This window comes from Dasypus novemcinctus, chromosome 7 (assembly GCF_030445035.2).
Source record: "Dasypus novemcinctus isolate mDasNov1 chromosome 7, mDasNov1.1.hap2, whole genome shotgun sequence".
NCBI lineage: Eukaryota > Metazoa > Chordata > Mammalia > Cingulata > Dasypodidae > Dasypus > Dasypus novemcinctus.
This window is the reverse complement of record NC_080679.1, coordinates 36229419-36254521: the sequence shown is the minus strand read 5'-3', so window position 1 is coordinate 36254521 and position 25103 is coordinate 36229419. Positions and strand designations below refer to the sequence as shown.

Sequence of the window (25103 nt, the reverse complement as noted above, 5' to 3'; positions counted from 1 at the left end):
GGATGAAAAGAGGTACTGAACGCAGGATGTGAGGGCGTATGGTGCTTGGTGGCCTATGGCTGCATTTGTTGAGTGCTGTCCTTGTGCCATACATGGGCCAAGATACAAGAGATGCAAAGTTCAATAAGAACATGGCTTCTGCCTGCAGAGAGCCCACAATCTAGTGGGAAAGGGAGAAACATACTCAAATAATTAAAGTGATGTGAAGAAAGTACAGTAGAGATGCACATACTGAGTGCTCTGTGTGCAGAAAAGAGGGAAGGAAAATGTGTTGGTCAGGAGGGATCAAGGCAGGCTTAAGAGAAATTGCAATTCTTTTTTTTAACCTAAATTAATTCTTAAAAGAAAAATTAAGATTTTCCAGGTAGGCCAATTCCAGCTGTGCACCTGGGGCATGATCCACAATATGACAAGTAAAGCAAGAGGGGGTGGAAAGGCATGGAGTCAGGCAAGACATGCTACGAGCTGGGAACTGTAAGAATTGAGGCACTATTTTGAAACAGAACACCGAGTCCAACAAACCATTTTGACTTCTTTGTATTACTTCACTGGCTTTGGCCTTGGACCCAGAGCAACCAGCCTGTTCCCAGCTGAAGCCACAGGTTGCTTTTACTTAGTGCATTCCTGAGTCATTTCCTTAGGCAGCTGTGCCTTTTTGGAGAGTTGGGCTGCAAAGCTGTACAGTGTGCACAGGGGACAAGACAGATGGTGAAATATCAGTGCCCAGAGAGCTGAATGATTTGATATGGGTGGGAAAGTCTGTTAATAAATGAAGAGACAGACTGAATCACATGTATACATTGACCTGGTACATGTCATTACTTTAACTCCTTCAGCACTGTTGAAGGAAAAATTTTAAAAAGAGGATATAATCATGACTCTTACATAAATATAAGTGAACACAATTCAAACATTTTATTTAACTCATTAATTAAAGAAGGAACCAGTAAGATACAACTGGTTCAAAAGAGAACTCATTATCTAGTCAGTTAATGAATGCTGAGATGAATTTACAAATGGATGCAAAACTAGCAAAACTTGACAATATCCATGGAGTGATAATTAAAGGCATTGCACTGGACACAGTTTGCATTTGTAGGGAAAGGACCTATTTGTGTTTATGGTGGTAGGAAGAATTCTAAGATGATCCCAAAGATTTCTGCTCCCTGGCATACATGCCCTGTGTAATCACTTCTCATGGAGGGTGGGCATCCAGGACCTCTGAATAGGCTGGGGTAGTCTCCTCCTTGTTTAAGTTATACTATATGACAAGGGTGATGGAATCATCACTCCTGTGATTATGATACATTATGTAGGACTCCATCCTGGCAGATGAGATTCTGCTGACATGATGTGAGAGGGCCACATGGCTAGAGTGACCTCTGGGAAGCGACAGTGACCCCTGACTGACAACCGGCAAGAAAACAGGGACCTCCTTCTTACATCCACAAGGAACTCAAGTCTGCCAATAGTCCCAGTAAGCTTGGAAGAGAACTGAGCTCCAGAACAGAATAAAGCCCACCTGATTTTCAGCCTGTGAAACACTGAGCAGAGACGGTGTGACTTCAGACCTACAAAAACTGTTGTTTTAGTCACTAAGTTTGTGGTAATTTTTTCTGCAGCAGCGGAAAACAAATACAATTACTCTCAGTTTTCTACAAATTAACTTTATCTCTATGGGACTATGAATGAGCCTAGTCCAAGACAAAGGTGGAAAAAATCCAGATGACTGTAACTGGAAACCCAAGAACTTTTTAGTCATAAATTACTTTTCCTTACTCTGCATCAAACCAAACTGACCCTAAAGTTATACATTTGTGATAATTTTACAGTGTGTTGTTCTGCGTTATTTTTTGTTTTAACCTAGTTTTTGGCTCACAGTAGAAACCATCAAAATTAGGCTTGATTTTGAGAATAATCTATAGCAGGTGAAGCAGGCTAGATAGAGAATCAATAGACGGATCTGGTGCCTGGCAAAGAGTCTACTTGGATATCAGTACCCCCAAGATGGCTGCTGGAAGACTTTCAAGAGAGTCTGCCATTAGGAACAAGCTTTTCTGCGGAAGCCTGGAGAAGCCACAGATATTCTCCAGGGACCTTATCATTGGGCCCTCCGGGGGGGATTGATGGGTGGGGTAATCAAACCAAACAGCAAGCAGCTGGAAATCCTCCCCTGTCGTTAGCAAAGGGGTGGTATAATTAATGGCTTAAAATGCAAGTGCAAAGGCCTTTTGCTGTCTCTTGCCTTTGCCAGGACCCTGTGCCTGTTTGTGCCCTATTCTGGCTTCTTCACCCCCGCCTGGATCAATACACAAGTAAACCTGGAGTTTACAATCTATAATGGGAAATTGTATTCTATAAATCAGCCCTCTTTATCACTCTTCAGACCCCTCCTCTCTATCTGGGACCTATGATCTGTTATTTTCTTCCATTTCTCTTCCCTCCCTACCCTAATAAATTATTAGCCTAATCAATGTGGCATGCTCTTGAAATTCAGTTCTTGCAGTTTAGCCAAGGACCTAGACAAAATCCACCTACACAGGGATTCTTAACAAGGGATCTGTGAGCTTGAATTTAAATTTAAAAAAGACATTACTCTTATGGGGACATGTTGGTGGAGGTGTTAATCTATTTATTAAATAATACACAGTATAGTGTGGATTTAGTGAGGGGTCTGTGGTTTTCACCTGAATGGCAAAGGGGTCCATGGAACAAAAAACGCTGAGAACCCCTGATCTATAGGGAAATTTAACTTTTCATCTTAAAGGAGGGAATATATTTTTTCCCCCTGAGTAATGTTAGACAAATTTCTAAGGGCCTGCAAGTGCAGTTAATGTGTTCCCCTTTATTGGCTTAGAATGAATTAAAAGGTCCTGAAGGTATTCTAAGAATCCTGACAATTCCTGCGGTGACGGAAGGAGAGTCCTCTTTACTCAGGATTCAGGAGAGGGACAAGCACATCCAAGGAGCCCCTGACAGCTGAAAGGGTTAGCTATTAGCTAGGTCAGCGAAATCTGTTGTATTGAGATTCTTCCTCAGGGATGTTTCCTTGAATAAAGTGAATTTAAGGTAGAATTTTCAAATTAAGTGGACTGTAGGTAACTCAAGGAAAGAGGTAAGAGGACAGGAGTCCAAAGCTACAGGGGAAATTACTGGGGCAGAGCAGATGGCCCTGAGCCGAGAAGAGCAGGTGGTCCCGGCCGAGTGAGAGATGAGAGAAGCAAAGGAGAACGGGATGGAGCAAATGGGCAACTCTGGAATTTGCTAGACTTTTAAATATGATTTCATGGGGTGCTCCAGCTTTTGTAGGAGTTGGAAAGAGGTTGTGATAAGAAAGCGAGTGTGTGTGGAAGATGATCCCTAGTAAAACCTTTGAATATTAGAGCTGTTGTGGACTTCTGAGCCCTTTCCCCTCATTTTAGAGATAAGGAAAGCTGAACTTTTAAAGTCTTATCTGGAAACTTGACTCCAGTTCTCTTTAGCCCTAGTGCAGCATGATCTCTGCTCACCCATACAGCTTGTATCCAAGGAGGAAAATAGATAATTGATAGATAAAGCATCTGGAGGAAGACCAGGAGAAGGAAGATGGTTATAACCATTTGGGATTATCAGGGCATGAATGATTCATAGAGAAAGAGGGATATTTGAGAAAATAAAGAAAAAAAAGCCAAATTTGACAGTTTCTTAGATAAAAGGTAAAAAAAAAAAAAAAAAACCACACCAGAAAATATGCTTGGGTGTGCTAGCTATCTATTTCTGCAAAATGAATTACCACCAATTTAGTAGCTTAAAACTGCACACATTTATTTATTTATTTATTTTTCCATTTATCCTTTTATCTTTTGTTTTTGTTTTTTTTTTTTTATTGACTTTGTAATAATATTACATTAAAAATATATATGTGAGGTCCCATTCAACCCCACCCCCCCACCCCCCCTCTCCCCCCCCAACAACACTCGTTCCCATCATCATGACACATCCATTGGATTTGGTAAGTACATCTTTGGGCACCTCTGCACCTCATAGACAATGGTCCACATCATGGCCCATACTCTCCTCCATTCCATCCAGTGGGCCCTGTGAGGATCCACGATGTCCGGTGATCACCCCCGAGGCGCCATCCAGGGCAGCTCCACGTCCCAAATACGCCCCCACCTCTCATCTCTTCCTGCCCTTCCCCATACCCATCGTCCACCATGTCCACTTTTCCCAATCCAATGCCACCTCTTCTATGTGGACATTGGATTGGTTGTGTCCATTGCACCTCTATGTCGAGAGGAGGCTCAGATTCCACATGGATGCTGGCTGCCATCCTCCCATTTTCAGTTGTAATCACTCTAGGCTCCATGGTGTGGTGATTGTCCTTCTTCAACTCCATCTTAGCTGAGTGTGGTAAGTCCAATAAATCAGATTGTAGGTGCTGGAGTCTGTTGAGGCTCAGGACCTGGCTATCACATTATCAGTCCAGAGATTCAAATCCCCTAACTATATCTTTTTTTTTTTTTTTTTAATTTTTTTATTTTTTATTGACTTTGTAATAATATTACATTAAAAATATATATGTGAGGTCCCATTCAACCCCACCCCCCCACTCCCCCTCTCCCCCCCCCCAACGACACTCGTTCCCATCATCATGACACATCCATTGGATTTGGTAAGTACATCTTTGGGCACCTCTGCACCTCATATACATTGGTTCACATCATGGCCCATACTCTCCTCTATTCCATCAAGTGGGCCCTGTGAGGATTTACAATGTCCGGTGATTACCTCTGAAGCACCATCCAGGGCAGCTCCATGTCCCGAAGACGCCTCCACCTCTCATCTCTTCCTGCCTTTCCCCATACCCTTTGTCCATTATGTCCACTTTTCCCAATCCAATGCCACCTCTTCTATGTGGACACTGGATTGGTTGTGTCCATTGCACCTTTATGTCAAGAGGAGGCTCAGATTCCACCTGGATGCTGGATGCAATCCTCCCATTTTCAGTTGTAATCACTCTAGGCTCCATGGTGTGGTGGTTGTCCTTCTTCGCCTCCATCTTAGCTGAGTGTGGTAAGTCCAATAAATCAGATTGTAGGTGCTGGAGTCTGTTGAGGCTCAGGATCTGGCTATCACATTGTCAGTCCAGAGATTCAAATCCCCTAAATATATCTTAAACCCCAACATTAACTGCACCTCCAGCACATTAGCATGAAAGTCTTATGAAGGGAGATCCCATCTGAGTCCAGATTCATCACACATAAACACCATTTCCAAAGAGGGGCCATCTGCCCTGGTAGTTAACCCCATCGGCCATGACCATAACTCCCATGGGTCTCTTTAGCCCTCAAAGGAACCAATATCTGGGGGTTGTATCTGCTTTATCTGTCTCTCTGACTCTGCTCAGTTGTGCATGAGGGCAAACCTTCTGCCAGCCTCCAGACTCTTTTTTAGAAACTCGTAGCCATATAAACTCATTTCTCCTTTCCATTTCCCCCTTACTTTAGGTCAAACAGCATTTTAAAGTCATGGTATTTTATGTAGACATGGATATTCTGCTGATCCGCATTGAACCTTCCGTATAAGGTCATTTTCCAGTTGCATCATCAGTTGGTAGTTGATAGTGGTCCCTCGTTGCCAGGAAGGCTCATCCCCGGGTGTCATGTCCCACGCTGGGGGGAAGGCATTGCATTTACATGCTGAGTTTGGCTTCGAGACTGGCCACATTTGAGTAACATGAAGGCTGACAGAAGGAAATTCCCAGGCACAAAGTTGCTCTAGGCCTTGTTATTATTTTGGGTTTATCAGCTCACAAGCATAGTCATTAGTATCAGGGGCTCACTGTTGAACCCTCACTCCCTCCCGGTCCCCACCACTGTACCTGGGAGACTGTCGCTGCTCCCCTAGGGACCACGACAGAGCACCACTGGCCAGGAACCCAGTACCCCCCCTACTGTGGTTTTTAATTGTTGCCACTATGAGTATATCCAAACATTACCATGCACCCTGGACATATGTTCTGTACAGCTCCCTGTCAGTCATATATCATCTGTCATTGGTATCCCATACCAGTATCCCTCCATTGCCATTGTTGAAACACTCTGTGATCCAGAACTCCCCGAAATTTGAAGCCCAATATAATGTCATGGTCCCTTACTAGGGAATGGCATATAGCGATGAGTTTAAAGGATAGATAAAGAACTTGGATAAAGTTAGATAAAGAACTTAGATAAAGAATGTTGACTTGAAAAAATTCCACATCCTATTTTTTTCCCCCCCCCCCCCCTAATTATTCAGCTTTTCTTCACAGGAGTCCTAGACCACAGCAATGTATATATATAATATACAGCACTCCCACACATCCACCAGAAAACCTTTTCCCTTCCACAGTGATACTCTTACGCCCTAATCATATCATATTTACTTAAAGTGATGTACAGAGTCTGAGACATTAGCTTTCTAACAAGGTGACATCTGTGTTTACATTATGGTGCATACTTTAGGATACACAGTTCTTTACATTTTTAGTTATCCTATGTTTTACATTATGGTTTACATTATCAGTCTGTCATCTCCTATATGTTATGGTGTAATATTACATGTTTTATATCCATCCTTGTGTACTCTCAAGAAACTCCTCTCTTACCCCCATTTACTTTGGTTCCACACATTTAACGTCCATTTTCCCTTCCACCTTGGTGCCCTCAGTGATAGCCAACCTCCGTTTCCTGAGGAGCCACTTCCAGAGATAGATGGAATAGTGTTCAGGGCCTAACTTGCTCAACTGCCCCAATGCCCTGGGAGCCACCCTTTCTCTCGAGGGATACAGTTCCCTCTATTGGATGGCATTAGTCCTCCCCAGGATGTGGGTCCACCCCCACTCTCACTACTTGGGTTTCTACCCCATGGTGTCACCCACTCTGGCAGAATGAGCATTTAGACATTCCCCAGGAGCCCGTCCTGCATCAGACCCTCCCCTCCGAGCATTCTAAACAGGTAACCCTCTTTATTATATTTTGATATGATTTTCTCGGCATTTTACTCTCCACCAACACCTGACCCTCTCCTGGTTCGTATGCTACCCCTCCCTCCCCCCACTTTTGGGCAACGTTACCCACCCGTCCCTCCCCAGCCACCCTCAAACCCGCAAAGCCCCAAGCAAAGGCAACCCCTTGCCCCCCTTTTATCTCTTCTTTGTGTTCATACTTACCACCATCTCGTCTTAAATTCCACCCCTGCAGACATCGGCTCATATCCTTCCTCCACCCTCCGATTTCCTGCAAGCCTATCGTTCAGTCTCTTGCTATCTAGGGCAGCTTGTTTATTTCATATCATTGAGGTCATGTAGTATTTGTCCTTCAATGTCTGGGTTGCTTCACTCAACATAAGGTTCTCAAGATTCATCCATGTTATCACATGTGTTTGTACTGTGTTTGTTCTTACAGCCGAGTAGTATTCCATTGTGTGTATATACCACATTTTATTGATCCACTCGTCTGTTGATGGGCATTTGGGTTGATTCCAACTTTTGGCAATAGTGAACAATGCTGCTATGAACATTGGTGTACATATATTGGTTTGTGTTCTTGTTTTCAGTTCTGCTGGGTATATTCCCAGCAGTGGTATTGCTGGGTCATATGGCAAATCTATGGCTAGTTTTTTGAGAAACCGCCATACTGTTCTCCAGAATGGTTGGATCCTTCTGCATTCCCACCAGCAGTGTATGAGTGTTCCCCTTCCTTCACATCCTCTCCAGCACTTGTATTCTTCTGTTTTTTTCATAGCTGCCAATCTTATGGGTGTAAGATGGTATCTCATTGTGGTTTTGATTTGCATTTCCCTGATAGCTAGAGATTTGGAACATTTTTTCATGTGCTTTCTTGCCATTTGTATTTCTTCTTCGGAGAAGTGTCTGTTTAAGTCTTTTTCCCATTTTTTAAATGGATTGTTTATCTTTTTATTTTCAAGATGTAGGAGTTCTTTATATATGCAAGTTATAAGTTTCTTATCAGATATATGATTGCCAAATATTTTCTCCCACTGTGTGGGCTCCCTTTTTACTTTCTTGACAAACTCCTTTGAGGTGCAGAAGGCTTTAATTTTGAGGAAGTCCCATTTATCTATTAGTTCTTTTGCTGCTCGTGCTTTTGGTGAGATATTCATAAATCCATTACCTATTACAAGGTCCTGTAGATGTTTCCCTACACTGCTTTCTAAGGTTTTTATGGTCTTGGCTTTTATATTTAGGTCTTTGATCCATCTTGAGTTGATCTTTGTATAAGGTGTGAGATGGTAATCCTCTTTCATTCTTCTACATATGGCTATCCAGTTCTCCAGACACCATTTGTTGAATAGGCCACTCTCTCCCAGTTGAGAGGGTTTGGTGGCTTTATCGAATATTATGTGGTTGTATATGTGAGGTTCTATATCAGAGCTTTCAATTCGATTCCATTGGTCTATATGTCTCTCCTTATGCCAATACCATGCTGTTTTCACCACCGTAGCTTTATAGTATGTTTTGAAGTCAGGTAGTGTGATTCCTCCATTTTCGTTTTTCTTTTTCAGTATGTCTTTGGCTATTCGGGGTCTCTTTCCTTTCCAAATAAATTTCATAGTTAGTTTTTCTAGTTCCTTAAAGAAGGCTGCATTGATTTTTATTGGGATTGCATTGAATGTGTAGATCAATTTTGGTAGGATAGACATCTTAATAATGTTCAGTCTTCCTATCCATGAACAAGGAATAGTCTTCCATTTATTTAGGTCTTCTTTGATTTCCTTGAACAATCTTGTATAGTTCTCAGTGTATAAGTTCTTTACCTCTTTAGTTAAATTTATTCCTAAGTATTTGATTTTTTTATTTACTATTGTGAATGGTATTTGTTTCTTGATTTCCTCCTCATCTTGCTCATTATTGGTGTACAGAAATGCTACTGATTTTTGCGCATTGATCTTATAACCTGCGACTTTACTAAACTCATTTATGAGTTCTAGAATCTTCGTTGTAGATCTCTCAGGGTTTTCTATGTATAGGATCATGTCATCTGCAAATAATGAAATTTTGACTTCTTCCTTTCCAATTTGAATGCCTTTTATTTCTGGTTCTTGCCTCAGTGCTCGAGCAAGTACTTCTAAGACAATGTTAAATAGGAGCGGCGACAGTGGGCATCCTTGTCTTGTTCCTGAGTTTAGAGGGAAGGAGTCTAGGATTTCTCCATTGTAAACAATATTGGCTTTAGGTTTTTCATATATACTCTTTATCATGTTCAAAAAATTTCCTTGTATTCCAATCATTTGGAGTGTTTTTATCAAGAAAGGGTGCTGTATTTTGTCAAATGCTTTTTCTGCATCAATAGATATAATCATGTGATTTTTTTCCTTCAAACTGTTTATATGGTGTATTACGTTGATTGATTTTCTTATGTTGAACCATCCTTGCATACCTGGGATGAATCCCACTTGGTCGTGGTGTATAATTCGTTTAATGTGTTGTTGAATACGATTAGCAAGTATTTTGTTAAGTATTTTTGCGTCTAGGTTCATTAGAGAAATTGGTCTGTAATTTTCCTTTCTTGTGATGTCTTTGTTTGGCTTTGGTACTAGGGTAATGTTGGCATCATAGAAGGAGTTGGGTAATGTTCTTTCTGTTTCGATGGTTTGGAATAGTTTCAGCAGGATTGGTGTCAGTTCTTTCCGGAATGTTTTATAGAATTCACCTGTGAAGCCATCTGGCCCTGGGCTCTTCTTAGTTGGGAGATTTTTAATAACTGATTCTATCTCTCTGCTTGTGATTGGTTTGTTAAGATCCTCAATTTCTTCTTTTGTCAATATGGGCTGTTTATGTGTTTCTAGGAATTTGTCCATTTCCTCTAGATTGTCATTTTTGTTGGAATATAGTTTTTCAAAATATCCTCTTATGATAGTCTTTATTTCTGTGGGGTCAGTGGTGATATCGCCTTTCTCATTTCTTATTTTGTGTATTTGCATCTTCTCTCTTTTTTTCTTTGTTAGTGTTGCTAAAGGTTTGTCAATTTTGTTAATCTTCTCAAAAAACCAGCTCTTGGTCTTGTTTATCTGTTCAAGTGCTTTCTTATTTTCTATTTCATTTAGTTCTGCTCTTATCTTTGTTATTTCCTTCCTTCTTCTTCCTGTTGGGTTACTTTGTTGTTGTTTTTCTAATTCCTTCAAATGTGCAGTTAGTTCTTCAATTTTTGCTCTTTCTTCTTTTTTGATATATGAATTTATGGCTATAAACTTCCCTCTCAGTACTGCTTTTGCTGCATCCCATAAATTTTGGTATGTTGTGTTATCATTATCATTTGTTTCAAGGTAGTCATTGATTTCTTTTGAGATTTCCTCTTTGACCCACTGTTTTTCTAAGAGTGTGTTGTTTAATTTCCAAATCGTGGTGTGAAATCTGGGCTTCTTTCCCTTGCAAATCTCCAGCTTGACTCCACTGTGGTCAGAGATAATGTTTTGTATGATTTCAATCTTTCTGAATTCGTTCAGCCTTTCTTTGTGGCCTAGCATATGATCTATCTTGGAGAATGATCCATGTGCGCTTGAGAAAAATGTATATCCTGCTGTGTTTGGGTGTAGCGATCTATATATGTCTATTAGATCGAGCTCCTCTAATATACTATTCAGATGTTTTGTTTCTTTGGTGATTCTCTTTTGAGATGTTCTGTCCAGAATTGATAGTGGTGTATTAAAATCCCCCACTATAATTGTAGATGTATCTATTCTTTCACTTAGTTTTTCCAGCGTTTGCCTGACGTATTTAGAGGCACCCTTGTTAGGGGCATAGATATTTATGATTGTTCGATCTTCTTGACAGATTTTCCCTTTGACTAAAATGTAGTATCCTTCTTTGTCTCTCACAATTGTTTCACATTTAAAGTCTATTTTGTCTGATATTAATATAGCTACTCCTGCCTTTTTTTGGTTATTGTTAGCTTGTATGATTGTTTTCCAGCCTTTCACTTTCAATATCCATGCGTCTCTGGGTCTAAGATGTGTCTCTTGTAGACAGCATATGGATGGGTCATATTTCCTTATCCAGTGTCCCAGTCTGAATCTTTTGATAGGTGAGTTTAATCCATTGACATTCAGTGTTATTACTATCAAGGAATTATTTGTGTTAGCCATATTTTGATTGGATTTGTGTTTGTCATATTTTGTTTGTATATTTTTTTTTTGTCTTTTTTGTTGTTGTTGTTGGTCTTATACTCTCCTCCAACTTTGCCTTTCCTGTTTTTTCCTTTCTTCCTGCAGAACTCCCTTTAGAATTTCTTGAAGGGGAGGTTTCTTGTTGGTATACTCTTTCAGTTTCTGTTTGTCTGCGAATATTTTGAACTCTCCATCATGTTTGAATGCTAGTTTAGCTGGATAGAGTATTCTTGGTTGGAAATTTTTTTCCTTTAGTACCTTGACTGTATCATACCACTGTCTTCTTGCCTCCATGGTTTCAGAAGAGAAATCAGCACTTAATCTAATTGAGCTTCCCTTGTATGTGATGGTTTTCTTTTCTCTTGCTGCTTTTAGGATTTTCTCTTTGTCTTGAGCATTGGATAATTTGACAAGTATATGTCTTGGGGTGGGCCTGTTGGGGTTTATGATTTGTGGAGTGCGCTGTGCTTCTTGGATATGTACATCTGTCTCTTTCAGTAGATTTGGGAAGTTTTCAGCCATTATTTCCTGCAACACTCTTTCTGACCCCTTTCCCTTCTCTTCACCTTCTGGAATGCCTATAATACGTATGTTTGAGCGTTTTGCATTGTCATTCAGGTCCCTAAATCCTAATTGGATTTTTTCTATCTTCTTATTGACCCCTTCTACTATCTGTTTGATTTCTGATGTACTGTCTTCCACATCACTAATTCTCTGCTCTGTCTCTTCTAGTCTGCTGATATTTGCTGCAAGTGTATTTTTGATTTCTTGAACTGTGGTGTTCATTCCCATCATATCTGTTATGTTTTTGCGTATGTCTGCAATTTCCCCTCCAAGTGATGTCTTCATGTTGTTAACCTCTTTCATTACTGCATCAAATTTGTCGGTGATAAATGTTCTGAGATCTTTCATTGCTTGTGCCAAGTTTTGCTCCCCTTCGTGATTATTGGTTTGTTGATTGGATTCAGCCATGTTTTCCTGATTATTGGTTTGGTTCGTAGATTTTTGTTGCTTTCTGGTCATCTCTTTATTTTGACGAATTTAATCAGTTCCTTATCTTCTTTGTCTGCTCTTGGAGGTTAATTAGTTGTTATTTTTGCACAGGTGTTATATCTTCTCTTTGTCACTTTTTTCTTCTTATTCTAGTTACTTGTTGTTGGTTAAGTTCACTTTAGAGGAAAGTATTAGTGTTGGGGAAAGGCAATTGTGTAAGCAAGGGAAAAGTGTAAAGTTGTATTGGTGATGTATGTTAATAAAGCAGGAATATGAGATCTGGAAGGATGGAGGTTAGATTCATGTAGATTGTATAGAGTTATAGCTGTAGGTAGAGTACCTTTTATGAAGTTGATGACTGAATTTGGGAGGAATATGGTATGAACTACACAGCTATTGTTTTCATGAGAGAGGGAAAAAGAAAAGAAAGGTAATAGTTTCAAGAGTGGATAATAGACAGAAAACAGAACAAAGGTATTAGAAATTAAGAGTTAGACACTTTGTGGATCAAAGAACGGGAGGTGGGGGGTGGAATATAGGAGAGACAGTAGATGATAGTGGATATCAAGATGCAGGGGAAGGGGGATAGTGTAGGTAGCCTAAATCAGTTCACACAGAAATGAGGCAGTGGAGGATGGGAAAACCCAGCAAATGTGAGGTGTTCCCTGTAGCACCTATTGTATACTTGAATTAAAGTAAAAATAAGTGGAAGATGAGGGACAAGAGGGAAAGAGAAAACCGAAAAAAAAACAAAACAAAACAAAACAAACTAATTATAATAAAGAAAAAAGAAAGGCAAGAAGAAAGGAAGAAAGAAAAAGAGGATGGGCAAACGGTGGGGAACGGATAGGGAGAAGAGAGATACAGGTACACACGTGTCACAATTGCAACACTATCTAAAACAACAACTTCCCCCCGCTTTGCCCTAAAACCCCCCCGTCTGTCTGCCCAAATGGGTCTGCAAGCACCTCCCTTCCCACAAACCCCCAGTAGGCCGCCCAGGGCCCACGAACTCCCCAGTACTGCAGATGCTCAAAAAAAAAAAACAGAAACCCCTCCGCAGGCCCGGCTCCGCCCGCCGCGGAGGCTTGGACCGGCTCTGCCCAGCTCCTCACGCCGCTTGGCCTGGCCTGGCTCCGCCCAGCTCCGCTCGCTACAGCGGCCCAGCCGGCTCCGGCATCCACCTCCCGCCACCGCGGCCTGGACCGGCCCTGCCCGGCTCCGTACCTGCCGCGGCCTGACCCGGGCCCGCCCGGCTCCAAACGCTACCGCGGCCCGCAGCCGGGGCCTGCACCGGCCCCGCCCGGCTCCAAGCGCTACCGCGGCCCGCAGCCGGGGCCTGCACCGGCCCCGCCCGGCTCCAAGCGCTACCGCGGCCCGCAGCCGGGGCCTGCACCGGCCCCGCCCGGCTCCAAGCGCTACCGCGGCCCGCAGCCGGGGCCTGCACCGGCCCCGCCCGGCTCCAAGCGCTACCGCGGCCCGCAGCCGGGGCCTGCACCGGCCCCGCCCGGCTCCAAGCGCTACCGCAGCCCGCAGCTGGGGCCTGCACTGGCCCCGCCCGGCTCCAAGCGCTACCCCTAACTATATCTTAAACCCCAACGTTAACGGCACCTCCAGCAGATTAGTATGAAAGTCTTATGAAGGGAGATCCCATCTGAGTCCAGATTCATCACACATAAACACCATTTCCAGAGAGGGGCCATCTGCCCTGGTAGTAAACCCCATCGGCAATGACCATAACTCTCATGGGTCTCTTTAGCCTTCATAGGAACCAATATCTGGGGGTTGTATCTGCTTTATCTGTCTCTTTGACTCTGCTCAGTTGTGCATGAGGGCAATCCTTCTGCCAGCCTCCAGACTCTTTTTTAGAAACTCGTAGCCATATAAACTCATTTCTCCTTTCCATTTCCCCCTTACTTTAGGTCAAACAGCATTTTAAAGTCATGTTGTTTTATGTAGACATGGATATTCTGTTGATCCGCATTGAACCTTCCATATAAGGTCCTTTTCCAGTTGCATCATCAGTTGGTATTTGATAGTGGTCCCTCGTTGCCAGGGAGGCTCATCCCCGGGTGTCATGTCCCACGCTGGAGGGAAGGCATTGCATTTACATGCTGAGTTTGGCTTCGAGACTGGCCACATTTGAGTAACATGAAGGCTGACAGGAGGAAATTCCCAGGCACAAAGTTGTTCTAGGCCTTGTTCTTATTTTGGGTTTATCAGCTCACAAGCATAGTCATTAGCATCAGGGGCTCACTGTTGAACCCTCACTCCCTCCCGGTCCCCGCCGCTGTACCTGTGAGACTATCGCTGCTCCCCTAGGGACCACGACAGAGCACCACTGGCCAGGAACCCAGTACCCCCCCTGCTGGGTTTTTAATTGTTGCCACTATGAGTATATCCAATCATTACCATGCACCCTGGACATATGTTCTGTACAGCTCCCTGTCAGCCATATATCACCTGTCATTGGTATCCCATACCAGTATCCCTCCATTGCCATTGTTGAAACACTCTGTGATCCAGAACTCCCCGAAATTTGAAGCCCAATATAATGTCATGGTCCCTTACTAGGGAATGGCATATAGCGATGGGTTTAAAGGATAGATAAAGAACTTGGATAAAGTTAGATAAAGAACTTAGATAAAGAATGTTGACTTGAAAAAATTCCACATCCTATTCTTTTTTTCCCCCCCCCCCCCCCTAATTATTCAGCGTTTCTTCGTAGGAGTCCTAGACCACAGCAATGCATATATATAATATACAGCACTCCCATACATCCACCACAACACCTTTTTCCTTCCACAGCGATACTCTTACACTCTATTCACATCATATTTACTTAAGGTGATGTACAGAGTCTGAGATATTAGCTTTCTAACATGGTAATATCTGTGCTTACATTATGGTGCATACTTTAGGATACACAGTTCTTTACATTTTTAGTTATCCTATGTTTTACATTATGGTTTACATTATCAGTCTGTCGTCTCCTATATGTTATGGTGTAATATTACATGTTTTATATCCATCCTTGTGTACTCTCAAGAAACTCCTCCCTTGCCCCCCATTTACTTTGGTTCCACACATTTAACGTCCATTTTCCCTTCCACCTTGGTGCCCACAGTGACAGTCAACCTCCGTTTCCTGAGGAGCCACTTCCAGAGATAGATGGAATAGTGTTTAGGGCCTAACTTGCTCATCTGCCCCAATGCCCTAGGAGCCACCCTTTCTCTCGAGGGATAGAGTTCCCTCTATTTGGTGGCATTAGTCCTCCCCAGGATGTGGGTCCACCCCCACTCTCACTACTTGGGATTCTACCCCATGGTGTCACCCACTCTGGCAGAATGAGCATTTAGACATTCCCCAGGAGCCCGTCCTGCATCAGACCCTCCCCTCCGAGCATTCTAAACAGGTAACCCTCTTTATTATATTTTGATATTATTTTCTTGGCATTTTACTCTCCACCACCTCCTAACCCTCTCCTGTGTTCGTATGCTACCCCTCCCTCCCCCCACTTTTGGGCAACATTACCCAACCGTCCCTCCCCAGCCACCCTCAAACCCGTAAAGCCCCAACCAAAGGCAACCCCTTGCCCCCATTTTATCTCTTCTTTGTGTTCATACTTACCACCATCTCGTCTTAAGTTCCACCCCTGCAGACATCGGCTCATATCCTTCCTCCACCCTCCGATTTCCTGTAAACCTATCGTTCAGTCTCTTGCTATCTAGGGCAGCTTGTTTATTTCATATCATTGAGGTCATGTAGTATTTGTCCTTCAATGTCTGGGTTGCTTCACTCAACATAAGGTTCTCAAGATTCATCCATGTTATCACATGTGTTTGTAGTGTGTTTGTTCTTACAGCCGAGTAGTATTCCATTGTGTGTATATACCACATTTTATTGATCCACTCATCTGTTGATGGGCATTTGGGTTGATTCCAACTTTTGGCAATAGTGAACAATGCTGCTATGAACATTGGTGTACATATATCGGTTTGTGTCCTTGTTTTCAGTTCTGCTGGGTATATACCCAGCAGTGGTATTGCTGGGTCATATGGCAAATCTATGGCTAGTTTTTTGAGAAACCGCCATACTGTCCTCCAGAATGGTTGGATCCTTCTGCATTCCCACCAGCAGTGGATGAGTGTTCCCCTTCCTTCACATCCTCTCCAGCACTTGTATTCTTCTGTTTTTTTCATAGCTGCCAATCTTATGGGTGTAAGATGGTATCTCATTGTGGTTTTGATTTGCATTTCCCTGATAGCTAGAGATTTGGAACATTTTTTCATGTGCTTTCTTGCCATTTGTATTTCTTCTTCAGAGAAGTGTCTGTTTAAGTCTTTTTCCCATTTTTTAAATGGGTTGTTTATCTTTTTATTTTCAAGATATAGGAGTTCTTTATATATGCAAGTTATAAGTTTCTTATCAGATATATGGTTGCCAAATATTTTCTCCCACTGTGTGGGCTCCCTTTTTACTTTCTTGACAAACTCCTTTGAGGTGCAGAAGGCTTTAATTTTGAGGAAGTCCCATTGATCTATTAGTTCTTTTGCTGCTCGTGCTTTTGGTGAGATATTCATAAATCCATTTCCTATTACAAGGTCCTGTAGATGTTTCCCTACACTGCTTTCTAAGGTTTTTATGGTCTTGGCTCTTATATTTAGGTCTTTGATCCATCTTGAGTTGATCTTTGTATAAGGTGTGAGATGGTAATCCTCTTTCATTTTTCTACATATGGCTATCCAGTTCTCCAGACACCATTTGTTGAATAGGCCACTGTCTCCCAATTGAGAGGGTTTGGTGGCTTTATCAAATATTATGTGGCTATATATGTGAGGTTCTATATCAGAGCTTTCAATTCGATTCCATTGGTCTATGTGTCTTTCCTTATGCCAATACCATGCTGTTTTCACCACCGTAGCTTTATAGTATGTTTTGAAGTCAGGTAGTGTGATTCCTCCAATTTCGTTTTTCTTTTTCAGTATGTCTTTGGCTATTCGGGGTCTCTTTCCTTTCCAAATAAATTTCATAGTTAGTTTTTCTAGTTCCTTAAAGAAGGCTGCGTTGATTTTTATTGGGATTGCGTTGAATGTGTAGATCAATTTTGGTAGGATAGACATCTTAATAATGTTCAGTCTTCCTATCCATGAACAAGGAATAGTCTTCCATTTATTTAGGTCTTCTTTGATTTCCTTGAACAATCTTGTATAATTCTCGTTGTATAAGTTCTTTACCTCTTTAGTTAAATTTATTCCTAAGTATTTGATTTTTTTAATTTACTATTGTGAATGGTATTTGTTTCTTGATTTCCTCCTGATCTTGCTCATTATTGGTGTACAGAAATGCTACTGATTTTTGCACATTGATCTTATAACCTGCGACTTTACTAAACTCATTTATGTGTTCTAGAATCTTCGTTGTAGATCTCTCAGGGTTTTCTATGTATAGGATCATGTCATCTGCAAATAATGAAATTTTGACTTCTTCCTTTCCAATTTGAATGCCTTTTATTTCTGGTTCTTGCCTCAGTGCTCGTGCAAGTACTTCTAAGACAATGTTAAATAGGAGCGGCGACAGTGGGCATCCTTGTCTTGTTCCTGAGTTTAGAGGGAAGGAGTCTAGGATTTCTCCATTATAAACAATATTGGCTTTAGGTTTTTCATATATACTCTTTATCATGTTCAAAAAATTCCCTTGTATTCCAGTCTTTTGGAGTGTTTTTATCAAGAAAGGGTGCTGTATTTTGTCAAATGCTTTTTCTGCATCAATAGATATAATCATGTGATTTTTTTCCTTCAATCTGTTTATATGGTGTATTATGTTGATTGATTTTCTTATGTTGAACCATCCTTGCATACCTGGGATGAATCCAACTTGGTCGTGGTGTATAATACGTTTAATGTATTGTTGAATACGATTAGCAAGTATTTTGTTAAGTATTTTTGCGTCTAGGTTCATCAGAGAAATTGGTCTGTAATTTTCCTTTCTTGTGATGTCTTTGTTTGGCTTTGGTACTAGGGTAATGTTGGCATCATAGAAGGAGTTGGGTAATGTTCTTTCTGTTTCGATGTTTTGGAATAGTTTCAGCAGGATTGGTGTCAGTTCTTTCCGGAATGTTTTGTAGAATTCACCTTGCACACATTTATTATCTCATAGTTTCTGAGAGTCAGAAATCTGTGCAGGCTTAGCTGGATCCTCTGCTTCAGAGTTTCTTCCATGGCTGCAATTGTGGTGTCTTCTGGGGCTGGGGTCTTATCTTAAAGCTAGACTGGGTAAAAATCTACTTCCAAGCCCATGTAATTGTTGGAAGAGTCAGCTTCTTGCTGAAGGCCAAGTGCTACCTTTCTTTGCTGTGTGGGTCTATTCACAACATGACAGCTTGCATCTTCAAACCAAGCAAGAGAGAAGATCTGCTAGTAACTGGAATTACTTTCCTATGTAATGTAATCACAGAAGTTACATCCATCATCTTTGCCATAATCTATGGGTTGGAAGCAAGTCCCAGGCACTGCCCACACTTAAACACTGAAAGGATTAACGAGGACATGACTGCCAGGAGGTGGGAATTATTGGGGACATCTTAGTGTTTTAGTTTCCTGGCTGCTACAACAAATACCATGCACTGAGCTTCTTCCTGTGACTTTTTCTCTGTGTTTCTGAATTTCATTCCACTTATAAAGCAATCCAGTAATAAAATTAAGACCCATCCTGCTTCAGATGGGCCATTCCTTCACTGAAGTAAACTTGTCCAAAGGTATACCCCACAGGAATGGATTAAGATTAAGATTCTTGGGTACAAGCCACCACACCTAGAGTCAGCTTGTCATATTGGGGAAACCAGGGCCCCTCCAACTACCCAAAAGAACGTATATGAAGTGGCAATTAAGGGAAATGATGTCACATTGTATAGTGTGAAAAAAAATAAAACTAGGCAAAATTGATCTATAGACAATTTGAGATATTGTATGAACAGAATATTCAGAGAAGGTAAGAGGAATTTGGGGATTGACCATATGTAGCTCATAAGAAAATAGGAAATATCTCAGAATAAGCATAATCAATGATATTTGGGGATCGCAGGGTAAGATGAAAGAAAACAAGGGAGTAGATCATTCTAAAAATGAATAAAACAAACCAAAATTCTGCCTATGAAAATGAAGACAATTAACACGGGTGAAGGTGGTAATGCTCATTTAAATGTCAAGCATAGAAGTTAAAGAACAGGGAAGCAGGTATGGCTCAATGGATAGTGCTTCCATCTACCATATAGGAAGTCCAGTGTTTGACACCCAGGGCCTCCTGGCCTGTGTGGCGAGCTGGCCCATGTGGAGTGCTGCTGCACGCAAGGAGTGTTGCTACACACAGGGGTGCCCCCTGCGCAAGGAGTTCAGCCCCATGCAGGAGAGCAGACCTCCCAGGAGTGGAGCTGCCCACATGGAGAGCTGATGCTGCAAGATGACGCAACAAAAAAGAGACACAGAAGAGACGGTATGAGATACAGCTAATTTGGGAGCTGAGGTGGAGCGAGAGAATGATCACCTCTCTCCCACTCTGGAAGGTCCCAGTATGAGTCATCTAATGCGAATACAAGCAGACATAGAAGAACACACAGCAAATGGACACAGAGAGCAGACAACTGCGGCCGGGGGGGGGGGGGGGGGGTGGATGGAGAAATAAGAAAAAAAATTTAAAGAAGTTAAAGAACATTGGGGACAGAAAAAAGACATTTATTCTTTTAGAATAGTATTCTTTTAGTATTCTTTAAGAAAAATTTAAAATGAGATTAGAGAGACCTAAAAGATATTAATTATGGGTTGTGAGAATAAACTACCTGATTAAGTATAAAAGTGACAGAAAGATGAGGGAGAAAAAACAAAACAAAACAAACTTGAGCACAGTCAGTGATTTCCAAGGAGAAAGGGTAAAGCCAGCTCCTGTTCTGCTAGGTTTTCTGTCTTCCAGCAAGATGTCTTTACTGCAGGGCCATCTCGTTAATTCATAAAATGAACTCACCGTTCTCTTTCAGGAAACTCGCCAAGTCAACGCTCGTCCTCGTACTGGTCTTCGGGGTGCATTACGTCGTGTTCGTGTGCCTTCCCCGCTCCTTCACTGGGCTGGGCTGGGAGATCAGGATGCACTGTGAGCTCTTCTTCAACTCCTTTCAGGTAGAGAGTGCCATCTAATAATCCCCTTCTTGTAATTTGCTCCTTTCGCCCTTGAACCCTATATTTTTCTGTCCCTCTCTGCTATTGATGTTCCTGTCTCGGGAAGCCATGGGAGGCCATATTCTCTGGTGCCTGTGCTGTCCCATCCAGCAGAGGTCAGGTTAATCCTCTGACCACAGCAGGTCTGGTCCTGGAGGTGTTTCCCACCAAGAAGTCTCAGTGGTGAGACGAGAAAGCGTGTTGGAAAATATGTAACATCTACTGAGCAGCGCCCTCTTCTGGCGTGAATGGAAAACAAAGGAAAGTAAAAGAGCAGAACCGCAGGAAAAAGAATAAAGGGAAAAAGAAGACAAAAGGAAGAAGAGGCTGCTTCTACACATTTAATCTCATTTAAAAATAAGATTATCATAATCTCTCACATGAATTACTGCAGACATCTCCTAATTCTTCCTGTGTACTCATTTGCCACTGCCCCTTGCTGCCTTAAATCTGTTTTCTACACAATATTTGAAGAATCTTAAAAATATAAATTCCATCAAGTCACTTCCATGCCAAAAATATCCAAAGGCTTCCCTTTGCATGCCGAATAAACTTCGAATTCCATTTCCTGGCTTAGGCAGCTATGCAGCGTGGCGCCTGCCCGACTTCCGTCCTCATGTCACACCAGGCTTCCTGTTGCTCCCTGTTTTCCAGCCACACCAGCAGTTTTTCTGTCCTCAGATGCCAAGCTCATGCCTGCCTCAGGGGGTTCACACTAGCTGTTCCCTCTGCCTGGAATGCTTGTCTTGTCATTCAAACTCATTCACATGTCACCTCCTTAGACAGAACTGCGCTGAGTTCCCCATCTGATATAGCAACTTGTTCTTCTTCACCTCACTTATTTTACTTTATACCCTTATTTGCTCTTGTTTGCTATTTGCTATTTTGTCCATCCCTCTTCTCTTCTAGAATATATGAACAGAGACCTTGTCTGTCTTCTCTACATTGCTTTTTTTTAAAAAATTTCTCTGTCCTTCCCCCCTGCCCCGCGAGTTGTCTGCTCTGTGTGTCCATTTGCTGTGTGTTCTTCTTTGTCTGCTTGTATTCTTGTCAGTGGCACCCAGAATCTGTGTCTCGTTTTTGTTGCGTCATCTTGCTCCATCAGCTCTCCGTGTGTGCGGCACCATTCCTGAGCAGGCTGCACTTTTTTCTCGCTGGGCGGCTCTCCTTATGGGGCACAGTCCTTGCGCGTGGGGCTCCCCTACGCGGGGACACCCCTGCGTGGCAAGGCACTCCTTGCGCGCATCAGCACTGCACGTGGGCCAGCTCCACATGGGTCAAGGAGGCCCTGGGTTTGAACCTTGGACCTCTCTTGTGGTAGGCAGATGCTCTATCCATTGAGCCAAACCCACTTTCCTCTACTTTGTTTATCCCTCTCACCCTGATCAGCTCCTAGTGTACTATACAATATTTTTGAATGAATGAATGAAAAAAGGGTTTTTTTTGGTGTTTTTACTATATAATGCTCTGTATCTGTAGTTTCTGGCACTTAATGTTTCTTAACAACTCTTACCAACCAGGAGATATTATATGATCCTTGAGTGACAACATAAATGAATCTAATAGAATAGAAATTAGTTCTTTGTGTATCTCGGAGTGTTTTATGCAGTTTCTTGTTTGGTTAAGCTGACATCAAGGAAAGATTGCCAACAAATTTAATGTAAATTCAAGCATTTGGAAACAATAAACGTTAGGAGAGAATAATTTGTATAATAACTTGTAAAACAGTTTCTCAACTTACAGCTTTTGATCCAAGACACTTTAGTGCTGCGATTTCATGAATTGGGGGCTGTGCTAACATTCTTCCTTTTTTTTCCCTCTAGGGTTTCTTTGTGTCTATCATCTACTGCTACTGCAATGGTGAGGTAGGTCTGAAAGAAGCCCAGACATCCACTAGGTCTAACTCTGATTAAACCTGTACATGACTACTGCAGTGTGACCTGAATCTTTTTCAGAATTCCCAGGAATTACAGGACAGCATGGGTGGGGAGAAGGGAGATATTTTAATCATAAATTATTTTGAGAAAGCAGGAATTAGTGTAAATTAGCTAAGGTAGCAGTTTTAATATCAACTTATTTGCAAACCCCAATACCAATAAACAACTTGTTGGAATGCAAACTGATAATTGGAAGGACAGTAAACTTCATAGTCCAGTTAATACTTAAACTTGTATTCAATCTCAAGTTCTATATAAATCTCAAATCCAGGTTTCCCTGGGACAAATCCATTAGAACATTTTGATATTTAAAAAATGACAAGATGGCAATGGGGCAGTTTCAGTTTAGAGAGAAGTAACCATGCTGGATGATAACTTTAATCCTGTAACTTTTAACATGTCCTGCGTTGGATGAGTTGCCAGCTTTCCCATCTCAAATTTTAAATTTGCTGCAAATCCTAGAAACACAAGAATATTTGTTATTGCTGTTGATCACCTAATGATTCTGACCACATCTAAGGTTTAGGAATTGTGGCATGTTTATATCCAACAGAAAGAAATTAAGTAGAAAGTCATTAATTTCCTGATCTACTTTTCAATTACTTTTTTTTTTTTTTTACCTTATTTTGCAAAGGAGTAAGTAGGGCAAGTGTTTTTTTTTTTTTTTTGCCAGATTGAACAGAGGAATTTCGTTTTCTCAGGTGAAATCAGCTTAGCTGATTTCCACTGCTTCCTATGGAACTTCCAATGGCAAGAGCAGCAGAATCGAATCTGCAGCAGTAGGAATTGTAAGAAGAGTCCCACCCGATTAAGAAAGCATTTACAATGGCTGCTTTTTAAAATTTCCATGATCCTCTAACCCCGTTTTTCCTCCTTTTGTATTCCTATGCAAATAGAAAATGTGGCAGTTCCTTTTCAAGTTCAGTGTCTTCCATGTCGTTCCTCTTTCATACCTGGCATCATTTATCCCTCATTTCTCTTCCAATCTGGAGTCTTTTTTTCCCCTGTCTCACAAATCAGAATTTCTAAGAGCTGTATTTCAGTGTCTATTACAATACTAACTTAGGACGCATCCTTTTTATCTCTCTAAAGTTTCAGTTTTCTCATCTCTCTAGGTTTTTTTGAGGTTGGGAGAGAAGATGTGTAAAGTCCCTGGTACGTAGTGAAACCTCAATTAATGATTATTATTATCACTGAAATTGGGGCAGACATCCTGGTAACAAGGTCTCCTGGTCTCCCTGATAATTTCTGATGTTCAGCCTGTGTCTCGTGGTTTAGGTTCAGTCCGAGATGAAGAAGTTGTGGAGCCGGTGGAATCTATCCATTGACTGGAAAAGGACGCCCCCTTGTGGCAGCCGAAGATATGGCTCGGTGCTCACCGTGGTGAGTCACAGCACCTGCAGCCTCCCGCAGATGGCGGCCAGCACCCGCATGGTGCTCCTCTCGGGCAAAGCGAACAAGACCGTCAGCAGACAGCTCGACAGCCATGTGACCCTGCCCGGCTATGTCCAGAGTAACTCAGAGCAGGACTGCCTACCACAGTCAATCCATGAGGAGGCCACAGGAGACAGCGGGCTGCAGGGTGATGGTATTCCATTGGAGCCTTCCAGGCCATTGGAATTTATCCCAGACCTTGAAGGAAGCAAAGGAGAAACTGAGGATGTTCTCTGACTGTCTGTGGCTTTCAGAGCAAGTTGTGAGAGAGAAGTTTGATGGACATTCATTCCTATGAGCTGAAATGTCAGCCCACGAACTGAAAATTCAGGATTAAGGTGTTACTTAAATGCTTTCAGCCTCCATAATTTGGCTTCTGTAAATCCTAAAAACACAAAAGAGGAAGTGTCAGTGGAGAAGTTTATTACCTTATTTTGGCATCAGATTCTCTTCGAATGTATGGGTGGTACTTGCTCTGTGATAGTTCTTTTTTTGTTGTTACTTTTGAGTAGAAAATATTTCAAGTGATTGACTTTATCTTTCTCTCAAAAATGTCATCCTAATTATGATAGAGATAATTTAGTATGTGTTATTTTCCTTTTAGGGAATTGGTACTCTCTATTTCTCTTTCTCACTTTAATGTACTTCTATCACTGCATTCATCATGCTTGTGCAAAGGAGCCATTAGGGTCTGAAAACTATGTTGAAAGATGAAAAACGTAAGAACAAGCACACACTGGAAAGTAAGGTGGTTGAACTTGGGTAAAATAACAAACTTATGACTATTAAACTTGTTTCTTTCCTGAAACAAGGGAAATTACTCAAAAAAGAATATTGCACATATCCCTCCTTTTCAGCGTCCACTCTATAACCAGCCAAACCTCCGGTCTTCCCTCCTTCTTTTTTGTAAACATTGACATGTTGCAAGAATTTCTCCATCAGTGGGCTTGAGTCTGCAAGTGGATTTTTTTTGTGATCATTTGTATTAAAAGATAGCTTTGTCCTTTTCTTCTTTCTTCTATTACTAAGTGGCAAATGGCATGTGGGATAAATTAAAAGTTTGTTTTGAAAAATATATTTTGGGTCCTTTTCTTTGATTTCCTTTCAGGATCTCACTTTATTTTTGAGAACCAACCAATCTTACCCTTCTTCAAATCTACAGATACCAGCATTCAGCTCCTGTATTTTTCTGACCTTGAAATAGCAGTATTTTGCAGTAGTGAAAATGGGTATTGAGAGCATGTCATATGCAGGTATCCTGTTAGATGTTTACAAGCATTTTCTCATTTAATCCTTACAACACATTTATCCTGTCACTGTCACTCAGAAGACAATGTGGTTCCCAGGGGTTGAGTGACATACCCAAAGTCATACAGCTGGTCAC

The 25103-nt window shown here is 41.7% G+C and overlaps 1 protein-coding gene across 2 annotated transcripts in view; it reads left to right on the top strand.

Annotated features, from left to right (window-relative positions):
• The window catches only part of PTH2R (parathyroid hormone 2 receptor), a 235649-nt gene extending 210855 nt beyond the window's left edge, over nucleotides 1-24794 (top strand). For both annotated transcript variants that reach the window (XM_071216163.1, XM_058300261.2), the window contains 3 exons: nucleotides 20171-20309; nucleotides 22172-22213; nucleotides 23564-24794. In XM_071216163.1, the coding sequence (XP_071072264.1) occupies nucleotides 20171-20309; nucleotides 22172-22213; nucleotides 23564-23956 (574 nt within the window). In that variant the 3' untranslated portion in view covers nucleotides 23957-24794. The remainder of the gene's footprint in view (nucleotides 1-20170; nucleotides 20310-22171; nucleotides 22214-23563) is intronic.
• Nucleotides 24795-25103: the final 309 nt, after the last annotated feature.